The 25,008-nt window shown below is 43.9% G+C and overlaps 1 protein-coding gene across 10 annotated transcripts in view; it reads left to right on the top strand.

The window, feature by feature from the left end:
* The window catches only part of KMT2C (lysine methyltransferase 2C), a 188,872-nt gene that overhangs the window by 158,472 nt on the left and 5,392 nt on the right, over positions 1 to 25,008 (top strand). For 8 of the 10 annotated variants that reach the window (XM_038125688.1, XM_038125734.1, XM_038125762.1 and 5 more), the window contains 17 exons: positions 843 to 1,168; positions 1,965 to 3,784; positions 4,836 to 4,947; positions 5,906 to 5,984; positions 6,104 to 6,167; positions 8,210 to 8,442; positions 11,342 to 13,039; positions 14,304 to 14,516; positions 14,893 to 15,057; positions 16,302 to 16,443; positions 17,573 to 17,720; positions 18,525 to 18,703; positions 18,802 to 18,956; positions 19,142 to 19,394; positions 19,958 to 20,097; positions 21,063 to 21,167; positions 23,031 to 24,150. In XM_038125688.1, coding sequence (XP_037981616.1) covers positions 843 to 1,168; positions 1,965 to 3,784; positions 4,836 to 4,947; positions 5,906 to 5,984; positions 6,104 to 6,167; positions 8,210 to 8,442; positions 11,342 to 13,039; positions 14,304 to 14,516; positions 14,893 to 15,057; positions 16,302 to 16,443; positions 17,573 to 17,720; positions 18,525 to 18,703; positions 18,802 to 18,956; positions 19,142 to 19,394; positions 19,958 to 20,097; positions 21,063 to 21,167; positions 23,031 to 24,150 — 6,952 coding nt within the window. The remainder of the gene's footprint in view (positions 1 to 842; positions 1,169 to 1,964; positions 3,785 to 4,835; positions 4,948 to 5,905; positions 5,985 to 6,103; positions 6,168 to 8,209; positions 8,443 to 11,341; positions 13,040 to 14,303; positions 14,517 to 14,892; positions 15,058 to 16,301; positions 16,444 to 17,572; positions 17,721 to 18,524; positions 18,704 to 18,801; positions 18,957 to 19,141; positions 19,395 to 19,957; positions 20,098 to 21,062; positions 21,168 to 23,030; positions 24,151 to 25,008) is intronic. The other 2 variants (XM_038125771.1, XM_038125698.1) reach the window with 1 other exon arrangement.

Raw genomic sequence — 25,008 nt, 5'->3', positions numbered from 1 at the left:
AAAAAAAAAAGAAGCAAAGGCTGTATTTGAAGCCGCTGAAGACATAGATGGTTGGTCTATAATAGTGCTTTTAGCTACAGTCTGAGGAAAGAAAAAAAATTTAAAAGGTCATTTTGTTCTATTCTGTAACAAATGAGGTGTGGAACTGATTGCCAGTGACTTGTTCTTTGGCTGGAGAAGGGAGTACAGGCAAAGAGCTCAGACCACATGTCTGACTTTGCAGTTGGCCAGCGTGTTGGGGTGAATCCTTCCCTTGGTCACAGCTCTTCTTGAGGCACATTCACTCCAGGTTTCTGTCCACGAATGTCTGGCAAACAGCTCTTGCTAAGAGATAGAATTCCATTCAGCTTGGGGAAAGCTGCTCAATCTTTTGTTTGGAAGCAGGGATGGGAAATGAATTTAATGGAGAACCAGTGGTTTATCATAGTGGTTATCATACAGAGTTAAGAGTAAATTGTGCAGGTGTGGTGTAAAAACCTTTCCCTGAATTTTCTTCAGTGGACCTCTAGTCACCTTTGTCTCTCAGAATGCACTTTTCCTGTGGTGAAAGGGTCTGCAATACTGGAATAGAAAAACGGAAAGAGAATTGCTTCCGTGTTAAATGGTAGAATGGGATCACACCATACACTTTACCAAGAGGTCTGGATGTTAAGTTGGGTTACCAGTACCCTGCACCATTTGACCCTCCTTCTCATTTCTGAGGTGATTGTGGTTGTTTATAATATTTTCCTGTAACAAGTGAAGAATTTATTTCTTCCAAAAGGCTTAACCTAGCAGAGTGTAGCACTTCAAAAGATGTCATTTGCAGTGTCAAGTATAATGATTTATTTTCTTGTAAACAGCGCCAGAAGCTCCGTGAGATTATTCTACAGCAGCAGCAGCAGAAGAAGAATGCGGTTCGCCAGGAAAAGGCCTTGCAGGACGCAGCAGCTCCTCCCCATGCAGCCCCTCTTCAGCATTGGCAGCAAGACAACTTAAATCAAATCTTTAACCGCCCTCCTCCTCCCTATCCTGGGAGTATTAGATCCTCTGTGGTCCCTCCAGGTGGGCCAAGGTTCTCCATGTACCCGAAGGAGCAGCGTGGGCCGTTCCCTGGGGATGGGCAGTTCAACAGGCCCCAGTTTCCAGGAGATATGAACACCATGGGGATGAGACCTCACGGTCTGAGGTAAGCTCTTGGATCTCTTAAACTCAGGGTGTTACAGGGGTGGTTAAAGGGAGCATTTTAGACAGGATGAAAAATCATCTGCAGGAGCTGGTAACCTTGCTGAACTCTGTATGTGCAGTGGGTTTTCCTTTAATGTTACTTTGTGTTAAACACACATTCTATTTTACACTGTTTTGTTGGTAGTAATTCAGAAAAATAAATGGAGAAACTGCAGAACTCGTCAAACTTACGTGACCAGAAACATCTTGTTGTCCATGGCTTTTGGGGCATTTCAAAAAAAAAAAAAAGTAAAAGGCTTTATTTTCGATGTCTTAATAATGAATAAATTAATTTCTAATGAGCATGTGATCAAGCATCAGCTTCTGTCTGTGGCATTTTTACAGTGAATGCTACAATGTAAAATGAATACCAGTATCAACATACATTCTCTGAAGTTAATTTTTTCAGTATGTAGATCTATTTCAGTAATTTCTAAATCCACACACTGAGGTTTTTTTACTCTGAATTGCATTAATATGTATTTTAATTACTAGGTTAGTTCTGACTGTCAGAGTTTTCTATCCATTATTATTATTATTATTATTATTATTGAAATTGAAAACAGGTTGTTTATTAAACATAATTAAAGCAATTATTTTATTGTAGTCATAAAGCTCATTTAAATGTAAGTATAATTAGTCAAAACATTGATTTAAATATCTTGATGAATACATCATGTAAAGCATTTTGGTGAACAGTAATTTAGTCACGTGAGACTGAGAAAAAAAGATGATTTGCCTTCCATGCTTTATTTTAGATACGGATTTCCAGGAGGTGCCCATGGTCCACCCTCGGGCCAGGAACGTTTCCTCGGTCCTCAGCAGCCCATGCAGCGCCCTGGTGTTCCCCCACAGCTGAGGAGATCCCTGTCTATTGACATGCCCCGGCCAGTGAACAGCCCGCAGATCAATAACGCATCCGGGATCTCGCAGCATTTTCCCCCGCAGGGAATCCCGGTGCAGCAGCACAACATCCTGGGGCAGGCTTTCATCGAGCTGCGCCACAGAGCTCCCGATGGCAGGCCAAGGCTGCCCTTCAACCCCGCTGCTGCCACCGTGCTGGATGCAGCAGCTCAGCACCAGAGGCACCCTGGCTTCCTGCCCAGGCAGGATTTCCCCGGCCCGAGGCAGGCAGAGCCGCTGAGACACAGTTCTCAAGGAATACCGAACCAGTTGCAGATGGCTGCGAGTTTGGAGCACATGTCCCAGTCCCAGCAGGATCAAATCAATCCTGAGAACACACCTGCACTTGTAATGCGTTCTCTGGGTCAGCCAGTTGCTGATGCATTCCCAGGACCATCTTTGTCTACATCTGCACCGAGTGATGAATCTGCAAACTTGCAGATTCCCAACCAACCAAGTGATGGTCTAGAGGAAAAGCTTGATCCTGATGATCCTGCTGTAAAAGATTTGGATGTGAAAGACCTCGATGGGGTTGAAGTCAAGGATTTAGATGATGAGGATTTGGAAAATCTGAACCTGGACACAGAGGATGGGAAAGGAGATGAACTGGACACTCTAGATAATTTGGAAACCAATGATCCTCACCTTGATGATCTTCTGAGATCTGGGGAATTTGATTTAATTGCATACACAGACCCAGACCTTGATGTGGGGGATAAGAAAGGAATGTTTAATGAGGAACTAGACCTTAGTGTCCCCATTGATGACAAGCTAGATATCCAGGGCAAGGCAGAAGAACCCAAACAGAAAGATCAAGGTGATACAGTTGTTGCCCCTGCTGAGACCCAGTCTCCACCAAAGAAACCAGCTACAGAAAATGAAATTAAAACAAAAGTACTCTCCCCAAACACTCAAGAGGAAAAGAAGAATGAAAATGAAAAAGGTGATGGAAATACTGAGTCCACAAGTACTCAACAGGGTGCTGAGGTGGAGTTAAAGGATGGAGAAAAGGCTCCTGCGCAACCTGCTAACCCAGAATTCCCTGACACAACTCCTGCTGTTCCTAGTCAAGATACAACTGTGCCTAGTCCAGATGCTCAGGGATCTGCTCCACTGCCTGTTCAAGGAGCAGTAAGTTCCTGCAGTATTTCTGGGTCCACCCCAGTCCTCTCAAGTTTGCTGTCTAGTGAAAGCTCAGACAATGCTGAAGCAAGAACTCTGGGATCTCCATCTCAATCTCTGCCACCCACACAAATGAACCATGGATCAGGTATTCCACAAACACTCATGACACCTGCTGGACAGATCTTGGAAAACACTTTAAATTCCAATCTGCCCATGGTTCCACGAATGAACCATAATTTTTCTCAAGGGTCACCAAATCCAGGATTTATTCAGGGTCAGTCATCTAATCATAACTTTGGGTCAGGACAGACACCTAATCAGACTGTGGCTGTACCGAACCGTCCTGGTCCCAGTGGCATCTCTGGTCCCCAGCAGATGATGCTCCCTCAGCCATTAGCTCAGCAACAAAACAGAGAGAGGCCACTTCTGCTAGAGGAGCAGCCACTTCTTCTGCAGGACCTCTTGGATCAGGAGAGGCAGGAGCAGCAGCAGCAGAGACAGATGCAAGCCATGATTCGCCAGCGTTCGGAGCCATTTTTCCCCAATATTGGTATGTGGGAGTCCTGTTTGTCTGTATTCTGGTTGGTGTTCTAAAAATGCAGCAACAAATAGTTAAATAATCCACAGGACTGCCAGAAGCAGGTAAATATGTAGGGCTTGAAGGTGGCATGGTAAAAATGAGCCTGGGAGTATGGAGATTGAGCATGTAGGTGGAATTCTGAACTCTGGCAAGGCTCCTGTTGTCATTACCAGGATCAGAGTACTCTGCTTTACTGATAATGTTTGTGACATCAGCTGTGTCACGTACTCTATTTGCACTTTAGGTTCTCGTGAGGTAGGGAGTAAAATGCATCCTTTGTAAACAAAATTAAGTGATCAAGTGCAGTAGCTGACCTTCTTGATATTTGATCTATCAAATTTATGTTTATGGTTGTTTTATGACTTTTTTTGGAGTATTTGTTGTGTCATAAGGAGAGGGATTTTCAAAAGCTGTTACTAACCCACAGTCTAGGCAAGGCCCAGAAATATCACATATAATTCTGTTTGTACTAAAAAAAATTAATGACAACTGTGATTGCTTGTCTAATATAACCTAGCAGTTTGAGCAGTCAAATCAAGACCATTGCCATCATTTAACTGATAATAAAACACTAAATTTTGAGAATTGTTTAAGTTGTAACTACAGTGACCATCAAGGCCATTGTCATAGGGCATTAGTGATGGTGTGCCAGTTGCCAGTTGAGATCACAGTAACAACTCCTCTTCCTGAGTCTTAAACCCATAAACAGAATTTATTAATCTGTTGGGTCATAGGCCAGATGTGGTCTAGAGCCCTTCTCAGACTCTCAGACTGACCTGCTTTTGGTTTTATGTTGTGGCTGAAAACAAGGACAGCTGTTGCTGCACTAACTTCTACAGGATACATGAAACTGCTTATTAACCTTGAATATCAAAGTGGGGAGGACAATTAATGTGAAATAGGAATGCAGTTAATGTTTTACTGAAGATTTACACATGAACTAAATGTGAACAAGTAATTTCCATTTAATAATTTGTGATGTTCAGCTGTGTGATTCCATGCTGCTGATTTTGTCTTACAGATTTTGATGCGATTACAGATCCCATAATGAAAGCAAAAATGGTGGCTCTTAAGGGGATCAACAAAGTCATGGCACAGAGTAACATGGGGATGCCACCAATGGTCATGAACAGGTAGGCAGCTCTTGACACCATTCTTTAGGACTACAGAATGTAAAAGGAAATGACAGAGCTCAGGAGAAACTGTGTGCAGGAAATGAAAAAAAAATTCTTTCTGTCCTGTAGTTCACATTTGATGCTAACACAGGATTATCTCCTAGGAATAAAGCCAGTGTGGCAGTAGGAGCTATAAAAGGTATTCAAATGCATCAGATTTGTGTTCCAGTTGTAAATGTCATGGGTCAACATGGCCAGCATGCTGATGCTCTTCTTGTTTTCCCACTTGCTAATTAGGTAATGACACATCTCCCACGAGCTGTGCTAGAAAACTGGGGGTGGCCATGTAGCAGTGGAGCCTCATGTTGCAGCAAATCATTTAATGCTGGGTATAAGTAAGATTTTAGTCCACTTAGTGGAAGTTCCATCCTCTCCTTAAATCCCTTCTGAGGACAAAAGGAGCCATGAAGTGTGCAGGCTTCGCCATGACTGTCCTTGGGGTAGGTGAGGAGTCCAGGGGTCAGGGAGGATCTCTGCCTTTTCTTTTGTGTGACCCTTCAAACTGGGGTTGCTCTGTCCAGTGCCCCACGATAATAAATGGCTTACCCAAGGTGTACACTTACCCAGCTGCAGTTGACTATGATGGTGACCATGAAACATAAATACATTCAACTGTTTTTCTTTAAATTATAAAATGCTAAAATACAAATACAGACTTGTGTGTGTGTTTTCACTGTTGTAGCACAGTAGGTCGTATTTACATCATCTCTCTGAAAAATGTAAAATGCAGTAGTTTCAACCAAGGGCAAAAATGCTGTCTGCATTCTCCAGATGTTGAGAAGGTTTGGTACAGAAGTTCAAGTGCATGTCTCTATAATATTTGGGTGCTTTGTTTAAGTTGAACATAATAAAGTTGTCTCACTCTCCTAAAGTGCTGATTTGCAAGGTTGCAATTTCACTTTCTGTTTATCAATAGGTTTCCCTTTATGGGTCAGCCAGTGCCAGGGGCTCAGGCCACTGAGGGCCAAAATCATATGCAACAGGCAATTACACAGGTAATGCAACTTGATACGGGCTTGAAACAAAACTGTTCAATAACGTTCTCTAGGTTTTGGGTATTTTAATTGAATCATGATGTAATATCCTTGTCTTTCTGTTCTATTGAAATTTCTAGGATGGAAGTTTGACACCTCAGATTTCTAGACCTAATCCTCCCAATTTTGGTCCTGGTTTTGTCAGTAAGTAGAGATTTAATAATTTATTATATGGGTTGGGGTTTTTTTCATTTTACAGTTCTGTTTTCTTTAAAATGAACTATGTCTAAATGGATCCTGTCTCTCCAAAAATTATTCTTTTAAAATGGAGTCATTTCATCATTACAATGCCAAGTAATGAAGGAGTGTATAGTAAATGCTATTAACTTTTTTTTTTTTTCTGGAAGCTGTCATCAACAAAACACCATAAGGAAAGAGGGAAACAGAAAATTAACATTATTTGGATTTGTGTGAGAGCAATAATCTATTAACTGACTGCTGTATCAGAAACCTGGTCTGGGGTTGTGTTGCAATATTCTGAGCTCAATGAGAACAGCTGTATGTTGATGGAATTTTTTATTTCAGAAGCAGAAAGTTTTGTGCAGTATCATTGTCATTTGAACAAATACCAGAAAAAGCTTTCCAGGCACTGGTTAGGCAAGCCTTGGCTGGTGAAGCACAGTTGCTGAAAGCAGAAATACACTGCACTAGCTTTTTGCATTCCATATTTCTGGCTGCCCTAGATCAATTGTGAATTCTAGTCTCTGTGATGAGAAAGATTTATTAACAGAAATTAAAACTGAGCATATGTTGGGAGAGGAAGACCGTGTGTAAAAAAGTGTTTCTGTCACTACAAATACTTCACTTGATATTTGTGAATAAGAAACAGAAGTAAACTCCTTCACATTTTCCAGAAGCTGGAGTACTGAGTATGCAATAGGGATCTTTGGCAATATTATCTGTATTAATTATTTGTGGTGTGATTCCACATGGCACTCAGCAGGGCCCCTCTGTGGTTGGGTGGTGGTGGGTTCTGAGCACTTGATTAAATCTGATTTTCAGTTCAGTAGTAGTTGCTCTTACCTGGAACTCGTTAAAATTTCAGTACTTTCATGTTTCTCATGATACTCTCAGTGTTCCCACTCAATTGTCCCCTCAGCTTTTGGGATCAGTTCTGGAGAATTTTTCCCTGAAAGCACCTTGAGGCTGTAGCTCACCCTGAGTAGGTTTAGTTGAGCTGTTCAGTCAGAGCTGTCACTGACACAGTGACTCGTGGAGTAGAAGGTGGCAGGGTGTGGAGCACCAGGAGGATGTGGTTATATTGAAATCGTGGAGCTGTGTGGTATCTCTGTTAAACACGGGACTTCACAAGGAAGATCTCTGCTTATTTGTGGTGTCCCAGCTCACTGAAAATGTGATCAGGAGACAAATGACACCATCACCAGTGTTCTCTTGCTTTCTGTGTTTAGTGCAGGTCAGGTGTTATCAGACATGGTTGTTTTGCCTCCAGAAAAACATCAGAGAGCAATGCAGACGAGCATTTCTCATTTGAAAGAAGAGCAATGTCTCAGTTACAGCCTAAATGAGAGGCATTTATTTTGGGGGGCATGAAATGGCACTGGTGCTGAAGGCCCCATGCTGAGGGCTGACACTGACAAAGTGATTTTTACAAAGACAGTGTATTTCTTTTGTGAATATTTGATTGTGTTCATCATTTTAATATTTTTCTTTGAAGTTTTAATAAAAAAAAAATTATATGTACAACAGTTTTCTGCAAACACCAGAATTAATCAGGCCATGTTTCCTTTATGTCCTTGTTCCCCAATCTCTTTGTACTTGAGTACTTCCAGAGATCTTCCAGAGATCTTCCATGTCCTGTCTTCAGTGGCAGGACAGGGATCACTGGGTTCTGTAGCAGTTCTCAGAGCCACATTTGCTCACTGGCAAGTGCATGTTTGCTGCCTCAGCAGCTGGCTGGTATCTCCTGAAATGAACTGTGTTAAAACTGGTTTCTCTCACAAATGCAGTAATTTGGATATCTGTCTCATTTACTCAAGTCACTCCAAGAACATACCACTTCCTAAAGTACCAAATAGTCTGTCAAATTTGGCTGTATTTGACCACTGGTTTCTTAAAATAAGGAGGGGAACCTCATGGTTAAACTTGAGCTTTAAAAAGTAGGATAAGAGCTCATCTCCTCATCTCCATGATGAGATCATGTCACACTTCATTTCCCTTCTCTCTAGATGATTCACAACGAAAGCAATACGAGGAATGGCTGCAGGATACACAACAACTTCTTCAAATGCAGCAGAAGTACCTGGAGGAGCAGATTGGAGCCCACAGAAAATCCAAGAAGGCCCTTTCAGCCAAACAGCGCACAGCCAAGAAAGCCGGCCGGGAGTTCCCAGAGGAGGATGCAGAGCAGCTGAAACACGTTACTGAGCAGCAAAGCATGGTCCAAAAACAGCTAGATCAGGTAATCATCTGGAATCCAGACTGTTCATCTTGGCACTGAGTTGTCACAGTGGTAGTAAGTCTTTTCCCTTAAATCTTCTGAAAGACAAAGTGGAGCTCTACCTGAATGAGCCACTCTCTGTTTTGTTGTGTGTGTGTAACAGCGTTGCTCTGGAGTGTAGGTGACACTGGAGCTGCAAAGGAATATTCTGTGGCAAACATTATGAAAAAAAGCTGGGTTAGTACTTTGGGAAGAAGGGAATTCCTTGGCAAAATGACTTGCAGCAGAGTTCTTGGCACCATGCAAAGCAAAAATTAAACATTCAAAGAAAAGTTTTAGCATGCGGGGCTTTGTTTCAGGCTTGAATGAGTGTCCTAACCTGATGTTCTTCTTTTTTTACAGTTTGAAAATCTATTTTTATTGTATCTTTAGTGCTAGACTAGTTTTATGGTCTGTCTCATTCCTAGGTGCTGATCATCAGTATTGTGTCATGGAGTAATAACACAGGTCAAAGGAATGTCTGGAGATCTTTTAGTCATGATCAAAGCAGAAGTAGTTTCATGATTAAATCAGGTTACGCAGCACCTTGTCTGTCAAGTTCTGTAAGTCTCCAGGGGAAGAGATTTCCCAGCCTTTCTGGGCCCCTGTTTTTACATGTAACCACTTTCACTGGGCTTTGTTTTCCTTTCCTTACATTCAGTTGGAATTTCACTTATTGTAACTATGATAATAGCAAGATGAGACCTGTGATAGTTTTGCTAATATGCTTTGCCTACCAGTAGTTAGTGCTGTGTTCCTCAAGACTTTTATTATAAATTACCTGGCATGATTGTCAGGATCAACTAGTCCTGCTGAAAATGGAAATGCTTTAGAATTATCCTTTACTAGTATGAAGGAAAAAAACTTGGCAGCAGACAGCTTGGAATGAAGTCCTGAGCAATATCTGACCCTCGAGTTCTCCTGTGTTGCTTCAAGACAAAGTATGTGCTGGATGGGATATTAGTTGGCTCATCTCTCCACTGTGTGGAAGAGGGATGGAGTGGGTAAATTATCTCTACTTTTTTTTTCCCTTTCCACAATGAATCACAAGTAGAAGAAATGCAAAAAAAAAATTCCCTTTAACCAATTTTTATTATACATTCGACAGTCTAATCTTTTGGTGGATTTAGACTGAAGTAACAGCTGTTAACCATGACATAGCTGGCAGATCCATTTACTGCCCCATCATTAAGGTTCTCCTATTTGTAATCTTTAAATTTAAGTTTCATCTACTGCTAGCAGAAACCATCCAGTGCCCTTTAGCCTCTGATTTAGACCAGTGGTTGATTCATCCACATCCTTAGCAGCATTTTGTTCTGTACCTCATAGAAGCATAAATGAGGTTTAAAGCATAGTTTTAACCACCTTCTATTGGCAGCAATTTGCCACTCTTTCAAATCAGATCAAGTCATTTTTCTGCTATCAAGCTCCTGCTAGTTTTTGAAAAGTCTCTGTATTATATATGGAGAGAGAAAAGAGTTCCTGGATCTCTGGGAGTGGCTGGTCCTGGACACAGGCACGGAGAACACGGAGCTGACTGTGCCCCAGGAGCTGATGTGAGTCAGGGTTATTGGCCAGGCATGGAGCCACCCAGACACTGCCAGATGGCCCCTGTGGCACTGTGCCTGTGCTCAGAGGCTCTGCCCTGCCCTCCCTGCACTGCTGAAATCTCCAGCTCAGCTCAGGGCCTCTGGGTGTGCTCAGCCCTGGGCTTTGGACGCCACAGCTCATTCCAGGGACAGTCACAGCTGATCCACCCCTGCAGGCCCTGGAGGTTGTGGTGCCTTGGGGGCCTCAATGTGCAGCTCCACAGAGCCAGCACAGATTTAGTGCTGTGGGACCACAGAGGAGCCCTGGAGCACTGGGTCTGTGCAGTGCAGATGGATCCAGTCAGTGGCTCTGTGCAGTAGCACTGGTTATCCAGCAGTGTCAGTGCCGAGGCAGAGCTCAGAAATCATCTTGGACCTGGGATTATTGTGTAAATAACCTTTTGGGTGCATCTGTCCTGCAGCATGAAGTGTGTCCTATGGCATCACTGTTACCCTGAGCTTTCTGTCTTAGTCCTTGCTTCAGATAAAGGAGAGGGCTATCACACAATTCAGAGTTATCCATTACAGAGTTTTTCTATCCCTACACAAGCTGTGGAAGTCATAAACAAATGAGCAGAAGTGAGAGGGAGATTTTCCATAATGCATGCATCATCAACAAGTGGATTGCAAATAGTTCTATTTTTATTTTAGTTGGGTTTCTGCAGTGTTTTTGAAAGGCTCTTGCTTGTCCAGTTAACAGTGTTGTGTCCTTCCCTCAACTTCTCCTGTTTGTCTAAGCTGCAAGGCATAACTTGCAGTGCCCGTGTTGAGTTTATTTTGGTCTTAAAATCTTAAATTTTCAAGCAGCAGTTGCAATTTTCATCTGACATGGTGTGTTTGAGGATTTGCCTGTGAACAAATGGGAATATCCATCACTGTTTTCCTGCAAACTTTTCCTTTCCAGTTATATCTTTCTAAAAAGTTGCTGATGTGTGAACATCATCCATCTCCCTGTTTCCCTTTTCCTGTCTGTTCCAAACTGTTTGTATTCTGTGCATGGATGATAAGATCTGTAGGACAAGGATCACTGCTGGTTTAGGTTTATATATTCTCTAGCACAGTGCAGTCTTGGTGTGTAATGAAAACTTGCAGACACTGCTGTTTTGTCTGAAGTCTTGGGCTGGGGAGTATTTCTGATGAAATAATGGCTGTTTAGCATTAAAAACACTGCAGAAATTCTGGTTTGGCCTGATGTTCATTGTCTCCTGGAATTACAGTGGTGAGTTACATGCTTTATGCTGCTTCCACAGCCAGTTGTGGCAGAGGTGAATAATGACTGTTTCAATGTTTAGATCCGGAAGCAGCAGAAGGAGCACGCGGAGCTGATTGAGGAGTACCGGATCAAGCAGCAGCAGCAGCAGCAGCAGCAGTGTGGGATGGCCCCGCATTCCCTAATGCCAGGGGTCCAGGCCCAGCCTCCCATGGTTCCAGGAGGAACAGCACCAGCAATGAATCAGCAGAGCTTCCCCATGGTGGCACAGCAGCTCCAGCATCAGCAGCACGCAGTGGTGATGCCTGGGCAGTCCAACCCCACCAGGATGCCAAATTTATCCGGATGGCAACCTGCAAACCCTGCGAGTCACATTTCCATGAATCCGGCGAGGATGCAGCCTCCAATGACACCGCTGCCAATTACTCCTGGTGCACCGGCTCCTGTGCCCGGCCCGAATGCAGCTGCACAGTCAGGGCCGCCCCCAAGGGTGGAGTTTGAGGACAACAACCCTTTCAGTGAAAGTTTCCAGGAGCGGGAGCGGAAGGAGCGCTTACGGGAGCAGCAGGAGCGGCAGCGCATCCAGCTGATGCAGGAGGTGGATCGACAGAGAGCTCTGCAGCAGAGGATGGAGCTGGAGCAGCACAGTATGATGGGGCCTGAACTGAACAACAAAACAGCTTTATCTCAGATACCTTTCTTCAATTCTGAGCTGCCTTGTGATTTCATGCAAACCCCTCGGCCCCTGCAGCCGTCCCCCCAGCAGCAGCAGCAGCAGCAGCAGATGGGGCAGATCCTGCAGCAGGGTGCTGTGACCTCCCCTCCTGCCACCAGTTTTATGCAAAGCACAGAGCGAAGGCCAGTGGGACCTGCAGCTTTTGGACCTGATGCATCTGGTGCAGGTGGAGCCCCCAATTTCCATAATGTAAAACAAACTCATGGGAATCTCCCTGGGGCTGCCTTTACACAGAACCAGGTCAGGCCTCCATTCCCTTCTGCTGTCCCTTCATCTCCAGTGCTGGGGGGCAGTGCCCCTTGTGGGTCGGACACTGGTGTGCCCCAGGCTGCAAACATCCCTGGATCAGGCCAGTCTCTCATCCAGCTGTATTCTGACATAATCCCAGAAGAGAAAGGCAAAAAGAAAAGGACACGGAAAAAGAAAAAGGAAGACGATGCCGAGTCCATAAAAGCCCCGTCAACTCCACACTCGGATATCACTGCACCGTCAACCCCAACCATTTCTGATGCTACCTCCACCCCCACAGTGAACACCCCCAATGAGCCACGGCACCAGGATGAGCTGGAGTCCGTGGAGCTAACGGGCCTCTCGACATCCAACACGGGAGAGAGCTCCCCTGAGCTGGAGGGGAAGCTCCCCAGCAGCAGCAGCAGCGTGTCCCAGAAACAGCCCGGGGGGAATGCAGAGGCTGAAAAGGCTAAAATGGACACACCCACCAGCCTGCAAGAAGTTAAACTGGAAAAGGCAGAAACTGATCAATGCTCAGGTCAAGCTGAGCCTAAACCAGAAAATCCAAGCAGTATTAAGGTGGAGGAGGATAAGGTCACTTCACAGCCAACCTCTTCAGCTCCGAGCCCAGCACAGCCACCCGGTGCTCTGGCAGCCAAAGGGGAGTCAGGGAATGAACTGCTGAAACACCTGCTAAAAAACAAGAAGTCCTCATCTCTTCTAAATCAGAAACCAGAGAACAGTGGCCGAGCAGAAGAGGAGGCTTCTGGGGATAAAAAGTTAGCAGAGAAGCAGAGTCCAGCTGAAGGAATGGTGAGCCTGGTACTGGTTTTGTTACACTGTGATCAGCAGCAGTCCAGCCTAGTCTGTGCCTTACTGTGGGCATGTGTGGGACATAACCTACCTGTAGAGGGGTGGAGGAAACAGCTTTAAGGAACTTTAGCCTCTTTCCTGCCTTTTCTCTACAAGTGAATCACCTGTGTTGAGCAAAGAATGAATTTTAATAGGGTTTCTTAGGTCAGCATATTCAGAAGTCACTAAAAAGCAAAAAAAAGTATTTTTCTACAGAAAATTGTCTTCAAAAAATACCACTTCCTAATATTAAAGGCAGGATTTTACAGTATGATTCCTAATTACTGACTACTATGTGTCTGTACAGAACATGGTGTGTCTGGGTGCTCCTTTCTCCTGTGACTCCACCTGAGTCATCTGTATGATTTATTAATTTATAAGGTCTTTAAAAACAGACCTAAAGAAAAGTGTTTTCTGTGGAGGTAGGATACACTTTACACTTAGACTTGTTGGTCATTTTATTGTAATCTTAATCTCTTCTTTTGGGTTTTGACTGCCTAAACTCCAAATTCATTCTTAACACAAGATTTAAATGTCTTTAAAAGGGAAAAATACTCATAAAAGTAAAGGTACTTGTAATAAAATCAGCAGGTAATTACCTGTTAAAGATCCACAGTTAAAACATGTGATAAGAATATTAGACTACTGGTGGTAGGGGTCATGTAGAGCTGTTTAAAATAATAATGATTTTTTTTAATAGGCTTTCTTTTGGCTTGCCCCTGTAGCATTAGCATCCCATCTTGATCCCTTTTACCCAGCTATGCTTCCATGGGAAGAAGGGCTTTGCAGATTTGTACTGTAAGTGTTTAAGGAAGTGGTACAATCCAGAAAGGTTTCACAACACTTTTTTTGTTGCTAACCTCAAAATACTTTTGTATTATATTAACTTCCATGCCTTTCTTCTGCCACCAGTTCTGTCTTTCATTAGGCCCTTGTGAACATCTCCAAGGTTTCATGCACATGTAACTTTATTTTAGAGGGTATTCAAAAGAGAATGTTACTGGCCTGTGAGTTTTTAATGATGTTTTCAGATGTCAGTGGTGTTAATGGGAGGTCATAATTCTGTCTGTAGGGACAGTTTAGCAGTTCCACCTGCCAGTAAAACACTTTGTTATCAATGAGATTTATTACTCTGTGCCTGTGCTTTCAGAGCCGTGCAGTAAATCGGAGTGAACTGTGTATTAACATGTCAAAAATTCTGCTGCGCTTCCTTTTTTCACACCAGCAAACTGCAGGAGCCCAGATGCAAGGTACATTTGGGTGCAGTAACAGCCAGCTCCAGAGAGCAGATGTAGGACCTGAAACCAAGAAGCAAAGAAACAAGCGGGCTCAGAGGACGGGAGAGAAGGCAGCTCCCCGGTCCAAGAAGAGGAAAAAAGAGGAAGAGGAGAAGCAGGCTGTTTATCCTAATGCAGATACCTTCATCCAGCTGAAACAGGCGAGTGTGCAGGGGCTGGCAAAGGCAGTCCAGAGGCCATGTGGAACAGTGGATTTCTCCCAGTAAAAGTGAAGTTGATGCTTAAGTTGCATTTTGAGCACAGGTTGGGGAAAATGTGAGCTTCCACAAAATCAGAGAATTTAAGGTTTGGTGTTTAATTTTGGAAGGTGGGCTGACATGGCAGGTCCCAAAGCCACAGAGTTCCTGTCAGCTCTGGCGGCCTCTGGATGAGCTGGCAGGGAGCTGGAGCTGAACAATTTCCTGAGAGTGGATAAATTCCAATTCTTCTTTTAGATTAGAAACCACTCTACTAACTGGAGAATTGCAGTGTTCTGTCTTAGACTTTATTTCTGACTTATTTTTTCTTTTAATACAGCAACTTTCTCTTCTGCCTTTGGTGGAACCAATAATTGGAGTGAGCTTTGCACACTTTCTCCCTTACGGCAGTGGTCAACTCAATGGTGGAAATCGACTTGTGGGGAGTTTTGGTAGTGCTACTCTTGATGGGGCTTCAGATTACTACTCCCAGCTCATTTACAAGGTATGGTTTTAATCTGGATTTCTGTTGTGTGCTCTCTCTAGGAAGAGAAGTCCATGATATTGTTACTGCTAGTCAGAGTTCTTGCCTTTTATGCAACTAGAAGAAAAATAACCTTCTATTGCTAGACTAGATAGTGTGAAACAGTCACCATTGTTTTACCCTCTGGAAGTGGATACTGGTTCTGGAAACTGTGTTGGTGTAAACTAATGAAAAACTACAAATACTCTTTTGACAAATGGATGCTAAATAATGAAAATTGTAATTACAGTTTTGTGGAGCAGAAAAGACTGAATTCTCAGTGTCTTCCAAAGTCTTTGAAAGCATTAAACATTTCTCAATGTGAATTAAATGAGAAATAGACTTTTCCTCATTTGCTCACCAAGCCCTCACTAAGACCCTGGGAACTCTGAACAAAATAGACTGTTTGTTGATGAGTTAATAACCCACAGCATTTAAAACTTAGTCTCTGAGATCAGAGTGGCAATACTGAAAGGGCAGTTGGATACTGAACAGACAGAATCAAATTTGCTGCTTGGATACCCTAATATAAAAACCTATTAAAACCAGTGGTGTTTTCTCCAGCCTTACATAGTGTGTAAGATGAGAATGGGACCTACAGAAATAGATCTTGTGCTCAGAAGAAATGAGGATTAGCTTTGTGGCCATAACTGCAGGAACAACAGATACTGAAGTTCTCGTTTAATTTTCGTTTAAAATATGGGCAGTTGAATAAACCGGAGGGAGGTAGCCCAGAGAATGAACTTGCAGAGTGTCTGCTGCTCCGTGGTAGCTGCTGCAGTGACAGCTCATCCTGTGCTGAACATGAGGCAGCTTCCCCTTGAGGGTCAGCTGGGGAAGCTGACTTGTTCATGGTGCTGGAGAGTCACTGTGGAACACTCTCTCAGCATGGAGTTGGGACCTTTGCTGAAACTGTAGGAACCTGTTTGAAACCGTTCCTTACAATGTTCTTGGTGCATTTTTGTAAATCTTTTGGTAGTGTATTTGGCAGTGTTTACTCATGTGAACTGTTTCTCTGATGTCCCTGATACAAGAAAAGCCAATCATTGTGTCTCGTACAGTAGATACCTTTGTGTCTCTTGCTTGGGTCTCAGCTGCGGCTGCATATCAGTTCTACATCTGGGTGTAAAACTCTTGAGTGGGCTGCATTGTCTGCTACTGGAACAGGGGAAGTTCTCTCCCTGTGTTCCATCCTGAGTGATGGTTCTCTAATTTGTGTCCTGCAGCAGAACAATCTGAGCAATCCCCCGACCCCCCCGGCCTCTCTCCCTCCCACACCGCCGCCAGTGGCCTGCCAGAAGCTGGTCAATGGCTTCGCCACCACGGAGGAGCTCACTGGCAAGGCTGGAGTGCTGGGAGGCCACGATGGTAAGGCTTGTGTGTGTTGGTTCTGTAAGGTCTGTCCTGCTTGTAGCAAATGGCAAAATAGATCTTAGAATCACAAAACATGCTGAGTTGGAAGGGACTCACCAGGATTATTGAGTCCAGCTCCCAGCCCTGCCCAGGACACGCCCAGCAATCCCACCCTGTGCCTGAGAGCATTGTCCAAATGCTCTTGGAGCTCTGTCAGGTTTGGTGCTGTGACCACTGCCCTGGGGAGCCTGTTTAGCGCCCAACCACCCTCTGGGTGAAGAACCTTTTTCTGATATCCACCCTAAACCTCCCCTGACACAACTTCAGGCCATTCTCTTGGGTCCCTTCACTGGTGACCAGAGAGAAGAGATCCACACCTGCCCCCTATCATGAGGAAGCTGGAGGTTGCTGGGAGGTCTCCCCTCAGTCTCCTTCAGGTTACCTCCTAGGATGCTTCTCAGTTGCAGTGCTCCTTTATAAAAACAAAATGCCCAGACTTCTCAAGGTTACAATCATTACTAGCCAGCAATATTTTACACCAGTATAGTGTCAGGTGTTGGTGCCTTTGCCTTGTTGCCATTCAAAAACATGTTGAGAGCTAGACACACTCTTAAAAAATGAGAAAGAAAACCTTAAGATTAGTTTTTTGGCTCCAGTACAAATGACTGGCATGAGCTCCTTGGTTGAGTGAGCTCAAAGCAGCCTATCCAAGCTCAAAGCAGCCTATCCAGAATGTGTGCAGTCAGTATGTATTTCCTTGTACTTACAATTTGGACAGTTAAAATTGCTTTCTATTCTTTATACTGGGTCTTTGTAAAGACTGTTCAGTGATTAAAATCCTTTTTGTCACACCCCTTTTCCTTTGTTGTTGCAAAATTTTGTTGTTTTGTGGGTTTTTTAAGTAAACAAACATCCTCTCATAGTGGCAGAAGACACACTCAAAAGCCTTTCAGGCCCTGTTTGCTCAGAATTTGCAGGTTTTTGTAAAAATGGAAGTTCATCCTGAATGGTCACAATTTTTCGAACTCCCAAATGTCTTGAGAGTGGTGTCACCATCAGGCCCCACCCACACCCAGCAGGCAGCATGTCTATCACTGAAAGGGCTGTCCAGATGTCTCATTGTGCTGTGCCTCTCTGGTTTCAGTTACCAAAGCTCTGGGGCCAAAGCAGTTCCAGTTGCCTTTCAGACCACAAGATGATTTATTAGCCAGAGCAATGGCTCAGGGCCCCAAAACTGTGGATGTTCCTGCTTCACTTCCAACACCACCTCACAACAACCAGGAGGAGTTAAGGTAGGTTTTACTTGACATCTTCGAAAAGGTATTTGGAGCAGATTCTGTGATCTTTCATTGGAGGAGACTGTGAAGGTGTGGATTTTGTGCAGGCACAGAAGGGCAGACAATGGAATGGGATCATTTTAACTCTTAACATTCCATGTGTAGAGAACAGCGTAGTGAAGTAGGTAATTCCAGCCATTGCTGGACTCCAGATTCTGTTAAATTGTTGGGAATTCCTTACCTTGATCTTTTAGAAGTGGAAGAAAATGATACAGATAGGTGCTCTTCTTGGAGCAATGTGGTGTTGCAGTAACAGGTGACTTCTGTAGCAGCAGCAGGACTGTGCAAGAGCCAGCCTGAAACTGCAGAGCTCCACTCATTTTCCCAAGTGAGAAACCCTGGCTGGAATATGAATCTCCCTGCAGAGATCTTCCCTTTTGCCTCCCTTTCACTTGCCTGCCCAAAATGTGGGTGTCTGTGAAACACTGGAGCCTGTATGTGGACAAAGGCCAGACAGTTTAAATATTAAAACAGTTCAAACATTAAATGCTCATTTTTTACCCTGGTAGATAGAGCCATGGGGAACAGAGGGTTTGGCTTTGTTAGCGTCTTTGTTTTCTTCATGGATCTTTCCCAAGAAATGGAATATGTGTGCAATGGAATATGAGATACCCAGAGGTGATGGCCAACCACCTCCTTGTGTTCCATGACCAGGAGCAACCAGCAAGTTCATTTTAGTTCCCTGTCATGATTTATAACTTTGGCTTACCAGAAGTTTAGTCCATTTCCAAAACGTTTTTTTTTTGGGTTTCGTTCCAGGGTTCAAGATCACTGTGAGGACAGGGACACTCCTGACAGCTTTGTTCCTTCTTCCTCTCCTGAAAGCGTGGTGGGAATGGAGATCAGTCGCTACCCAGACTTGTCGGTTGTAAAGGAGGAGAACCCAGAGCCTGTCCCATCTCCCATCATTCCCATCCTGCCCAGCAGCACTGGGAAAGGTGAGGCTGCAGCAGAGTGAACACTTACAGCTAGGATCGGTTTTCTGTCCGTTCCCATAAGTGTAGGGTTAACGTGCTGTATTCTGTTTCATTTTCAGGTTCAGAAGCCAAAAGGAATTACATAAAATCAGAACCCTGTTCAGGAGCGTTACCTGGTTCTGGCTTCTTCTCCTCCCAGCTTGGACCATCCCAGAATGGTCCTAAATCTGGCCTTATCTCTGTAGCAATTACTTTACATCCCACAGCTGCTGAGGTAAAAAGAATAAGTGTGTATTACGTAGAGTACAACAGCAGTTAATTTGGTTTATGTATAGTGACTCTGAGGGGGTTACAGTGCAATAATGCTGCTGCTGCAATCTTCTAATAGTTTGTATCTCTGCTGTCTGAGCTGCTTGTCAGAGGTAAACAAATAATTTTGGTTTTTATTCCTGTTTTTAGAACATCAGTAGCATTGTAGCAGCATTCTCCAACCTGCTCCATGTCAGAATTCCCAACAGTTACGAGGTCAGTAATGCTCCAGATGTCCCATCCTCCATGGCAGCCACCAACACTCACAGAGGGAACCCATCTATGGAGTACAGGCAGCACTTGCTCCTGCAGGGTCCCCAGGCAGGATCCATGGGACCTGCCAGGATGGTGGGGCCCTATGGACTGAAGCAGCCCAATGTGCCATTCCCTGCCAACAGCAATGGTGAGTGGGCTTTAACCTCCCAGGGTTTAACTGAGACGGGATTGATGCATATCAGCCTCATAAATCCATGCTCTAGAATTCAATATTCAGTTCTTGTTCCACATAAAACCTTTCTCTTCTTACATGATCATGTGGATGCTCCTGGATTAGCCATGAGCAGTTCTCATCCATCTCTGATTTCCATTGTCTGTTTACATCGCTGTCAGTGAGGCATTTCTCCCATAATTCCTAACATTATTAGGGTTTTTTATGTCCAGTCCAGTTTCAAATACCTCATTCAAGAAGATTGTTCCCATGCTGGAAAGCTTGACGTGGTTGTTCAAGCCTGTATTCCTGTGTTAATTAATTTTGTGATTTTTTTACACAAGAATGTGTTTTTGCCTGGTTTTCACAGCTGTTTTAGGTCAGATTTATACAATTTATCTGTCAGGTCAAGGTTTAAAGACCTCCTTCCATTCCCTATCCAGGAGGGTGCTAGTATTGTAAACCAGTGAAGAATACTGTGATCGCTCATAAATTTGGTTTGATCTGATCCAGCCTCTGACAGAAAATCTGTTCCCCAGGTCTGGCTGGCTACAAGGATCACAGCCAGAGCATGGCAGAAGGCTCAGCACTGAGGCCTCGCTGGTGCTCCCACTGCAAGGTCGTGGTTCTGGGCAGTGGCGTGAGGAAATCCTTCAAAGACCTGCCCTTCCTCAAACAGGTCAGTGCTGAGGTGCCAGGGCAGGGCCCTGTGCTCCTTAAAGCAAGGGATGGCACAAAGTGTCCTGCTTGTCCTGCCAGCCAAGAGCACTTCAGCTTCCTGTGTTGTCCCCCTTCCTTGTGTGTCCTGATTCAGGTGGGACGTTCAGGCACATCTGCAGTACAGCTAAAAAATGGCAAAGTTGTTGTTACTGATACAAAATGAATCCCATACATACATAAATTCATACAAAATGAATCATAAAACAGGTCCCATCTATGGGACTTCTCAGAGCCCTGCTACCAACCTCCTTCCTGACCTCTTCAGGGACCTCCATTCAAAAAAAGCTCATTTGTGAGGCAGCCACGTTGCTGTGTCAGGAATTACTGTAAAAGCAGGAATATTTGCACTCCTTTTGGGCAGGAATCAGATTTCAGTTGCAATCTCTTGTCCTTAACACTGGGAACTGTCATTCCTTCAAAGAATGCCATTGCTCTTCAGTGACCAGGAGGTGACTACGCCACAAAGACACAGCCAGAACTTGCATAGAGTAAAGTGTTCTTGCAGACAGGAATGCACTGAATTCCCAGTAAGGTTTTGCAGATGGATTAGTAGATAAAACAGTGTGATCTGGCTTTGATTAGGCTGAAATGAGACATTCTTTTGCCATCTAAAGATAAAAGAAAATGGATTTTGCTTTGCAAGAGTACCTATGGAGCAGATGGGTGCATGGTGTAGAATGCTTTATTTTGATTGTTAAACTTCTGTGAAAGGCAGGAAATGCTGAAGAACAGGGGTGTAGGTGGTGGCAACATTAGATCTGTCAAATAATCAAGTATTTATATCACAGCATCCCTCATTATTTCACAAATGTTCTACAAATAAAAGAGCTTCCAGCCAGATTGGAAGACTTGTTTCATTACACTCACTATGTGAAGAATGGTATTAAAATGCACTTCTTACACTCTTCTGTGTTTGATTCCCAGGATTCCCCAGAAGGCTCAGATAAAATGAAGGACATTGTATTCTGTAGCAACAACTGCTTTGTTCTTTATTCAGCAGCTGTGCAAGCAAAAAACTCAGAGAACAAAGTAAGTATCAAACACTGGCAGACCCAAGTGAGCTGAAATTATTGCAGCTATTTGTTGGAGAACAGAGAGGGGCCGAGGGGGAAGTTTGCACTTCATTTGAGCGGTTTATAAATTAATTGCTCTATATTCAGGCGTTGAGATTCTGAAGCAGCAACATGAATTAAAAATCATATTTGCAGAACTTCGTGTCTGACAGATGCATGGCAGAAAAGCCATCACCTTTGGCTCCTCTGCCAGGCTTTGAAGAGGCAGTCTCAAAAATAATGAGTGATTCAAGTTCTCTGGGCACTGTAAACAAACATAGACACGTTTTTAAGGGGTGTATCCTGCATTTGGATTTGGCTTGTACAGTTAAAAATTAAATTACAGCTGTGAAAATAATAATTGAGCACCAAGTTTGTAAAAAGAGTTTTAATTTGTTCAGTGTAACTGGGAAAATAGAATCCTGTTCCCTGACTTTATTTGGGTGAAGCTGCCATTTCTAAGCATTGATCAGCAAAAGACCAGTAAGGAGCCTGTGAGCTGACAGTGACCAGGGAAAGGAGTTTTGTATTACTGGAGAAGTACATCTGAAGAAATTCATTCAGCTGAAGGTGGAATCAGGCCAGGGAATTTTCTCAGGTGGTCCTGAATATTCTGCTGTAGTTCTCTACCTGCCAACACTGCAAGGGGTGTTCAACACCTGAGAGAAACAGGGCATCATTTCTTGCTGTCTCAAGGGTCATTCAGTGTCAGAAGAAGGAGAACTTAAATTTATGTAATTATTTAATCACTAAAAGTGAAATAGTCTTCACTGAAGACTGAATAATCTTTTTGAGTTTCTCATGCTTAAAATTTTTTGAGTACCTCTTTTAACTAGCTCGTCTTCTGCTGTTTCTAGATCATATATTCTTTTTTCCCCTAAACCATTGGACAGAGCAGGCTGTGTCCTTCAAGCTTTACCTAATGAATGTGTTCTCATAGTCCTGTATAGACTGTATAGTTTGAAGCCTTCCTTCAAGAGCATCCTACTTACTTTCTCAGGAGGAATTGAATTTAAAAAATACATCCTGGAGAAGAACTCTGTGTACATTCATATCCTTTTTGTCTCCCATGTAGCTCATTTTCAGTTGTTGTATAAACAGGGTAACATTCCTCTACAAGTGCATCAGCATGTACCTAATTAAGTTAATTAAATGTCATGTTCAGCCTCTTGATCCTTTAATTTACTCTTTCAAGATTACTCACACAAGCCACGTTAAGCACTTCATAATACAAACTTCCTTTGTTGTTCTTGTTTTCTCTCTTAGGTTTTTGGGTTTTTTCACAAATCTCTGCAGGTATAATTCTTGTTTACTGTGACTGAATAGTTTAAGTCCTCAAGTTGTATCTAATCCAAAGCCCTGCAGAAATTCCTCCTCACTTGTTTCTAGGAAAAAGTTACGTGGCATTAGTTCTAAATTTTCCACTTCTACCATCTATCAGATTATTATGCTTTAAATTAGTTCTGTGAACCATATTTTAAGGTTACTTTGTGTTGTAACAAAACTTTCTAAGAATCCCTAAGAGCCAAAGCTGGCAGTCAGCTCACCAAGAGCAATTGAGTTTTGCATTCAGAACCTGGATAAAGGATTATTTGTGCTTTCTCTCATATATCAAAGGGGCACCATATTCTAGGTAGGCTGGGAGAGTTTCCTGCTCCAAATCCTGGTCCAAGCTTGGTAACATGGGTCAGGATAATTTCCATCTTTCTCTGTCGCTGCATCTTGACTTTAGGCATTTGGAGAAGCCTCTTCCATACTGAGCTGCCCATGTTTTTGGGTTATATTTAATGATTAACAAGTTTGGGATCTTTTTCTTAAAGACTTTTCTGTTGATTGTCAGGAATCGGTCCCAACCCTGCCACAGTCACCGATGAAGGAGAGGCCGCCCAAAGCATTCCATCAGTACAGCAACAACATCTCCACTTTGGACGTCCATTGTCTGCCTCAGCTGCAGGAAAAGGTTTCCCCACCCTCATCACCCCCCATCATGTTCCCCCCTGCCTTTGAAGCAGCCAAGGTCGAGGCAAAACCGGACGAGCTGAAGGTAACGGTGAAACTCAAACCCAGGTTAAAAGCAATACACAGCAGTCTGGAGGACTGCCGGCCTCCCAGTAAGAAATGGAAAGGGATGAAATGGAAGAAGTGGAGCATTCAGATTGTGATTCCTAAAGGATCATTCAAACCTCCTTGTGAAGAAGAAATAGATGAATTTCTTAAAAAACTGGGCACAACCCTTAAACCAGACCCTGTGCCTAAAGACTACAGGAAATGTTGCTTCTGTCATGAGGAGGGTGACGGATTAACTGATGGACCGGCAAGGCTTCTCAACCTGGATTTAGACCTTTGGGTCCATTTGAACTGTGCTCTTTGGTCTACAGAAGTCTACGAGACACAAGCTGGTGCCTTAATAAACGTGGAACTAGCCCTGCGGAGAGGCCTGCAGATGAAATGCATGTTCTGTCACAAAATGGGTGCCACCAGCGGTTGCCACAGGTTAAGGTGCACCAATATTTATCACTTTACCTGTGCCATTAAAGCACAATGCATGTTTTTTAAAGACAAGACCATGCTTTGCCCCATGCACAAACCAAAGGGAACTCACGAGCAGGAGCTGAGTTACTTCGCGGTGTTCCGGAGGGTGTACGTGCAGCGCGACGAGGTGCGGCAGATCGCCAGCATCGTCCAGCGCGGCGAGCGCGACCACACCTTCCGCGTGGGAAGCCTCATCTTCCACGCCGTGGGCCAGCTGCTGCCACAGCAGATGCAGGCCTTCCACTCCTCCAAAGCCCTTTTCCCCGTGGGGTACGAGGCCAGCCGGCTGTACTGGAGCATGAGGTACGCCAACAGGCGCTGCCGCTACCTCTGCTCCATCGAGGAGAAGGACGGGCTCCCGCTCTTCGTCATCAAGGTGGTGGAGCAGGGCCACGAGGATCTGGTTCTGACTGACACAACACCTAAAGGTAAATTTTGTCAGCTAAGATGATGAATTTGTGGCTTTGCTGTTCATCGCGGTACTGCTGATTCCTGTGGTACGGTACCTGTTCGAAGCAGCTGTTGCAGGCACTGTTGTAACATAATGTTTATAGTGAGCTTCCAGGGCCTGTTTGTAATACCCTGCTGTGAGACTGTGATCAGCTCTGAAGAAATTGTTTAAGCTGCAGATCAGAAGAATTGTTCCAAGCCCACAGAGGAGACCCAAGATTGAGGGCTGAAAATTAACTAAAGCAGTAGGAAAGGCAGGGCAGGTTTCATTTCATGGAAAGTGACTTCGTTTAAACACAGAGCCACTGCTGAGTTATCTTCAAATCAGCTGGGCTCAAGTTTGGGAGCTCCAAAAACAGCTGAGTGACCACATTGTTCTCAGGGTGGGTAATGTCTCTGTCAGGGTGAGGAATGTCAGGGTGTCCATAAACACTTAGGCAGGTCTTGGAAATTGGCTTGTGGATGTGCTGGAGGCCTGTAACGCTCCGGGTCTTAATGCCTTGCTGCTGTGGGTGCTGGTACCCTCACAGAATGAGGGTATCATTCTCACTGACTACAATCAATAAGTGGAAATAGAATATACTGTGTATTTTCAGAAAATCATATTTTTGCGGCATTTCTCAAGAGAAACCTGTCCATGTTCTTGTCAGAGGACCAAAGGTTTCCATGCTGAGAACACTGAAAGCTTCATTTCTGAGAACTGAGGGTGCAGAATCAGTGTTTGTTTGGGATTTGTTAAATCCCCAAAATTAGCAACTCAACAGTCATTCTCCACTTCACTTTTTAGATCCTGACCTGTTTGTATATGCAATCAAAGACAAAAGCTTTCTCAGTGC

The sequence above is a fragment of the Motacilla alba genome, chromosome 2, assembly GCF_015832195.1.
Source record: "Motacilla alba alba isolate MOTALB_02 chromosome 2, Motacilla_alba_V1.0_pri, whole genome shotgun sequence".
Classification (NCBI taxonomy): domain Eukaryota; kingdom Metazoa; phylum Chordata; class Aves; order Passeriformes; family Motacillidae; genus Motacilla; species Motacilla alba.
The sequence above is the reverse complement of the archived record's forward strand: the minus strand, read 5'-3'. Positions and strand labels throughout refer to the sequence as shown.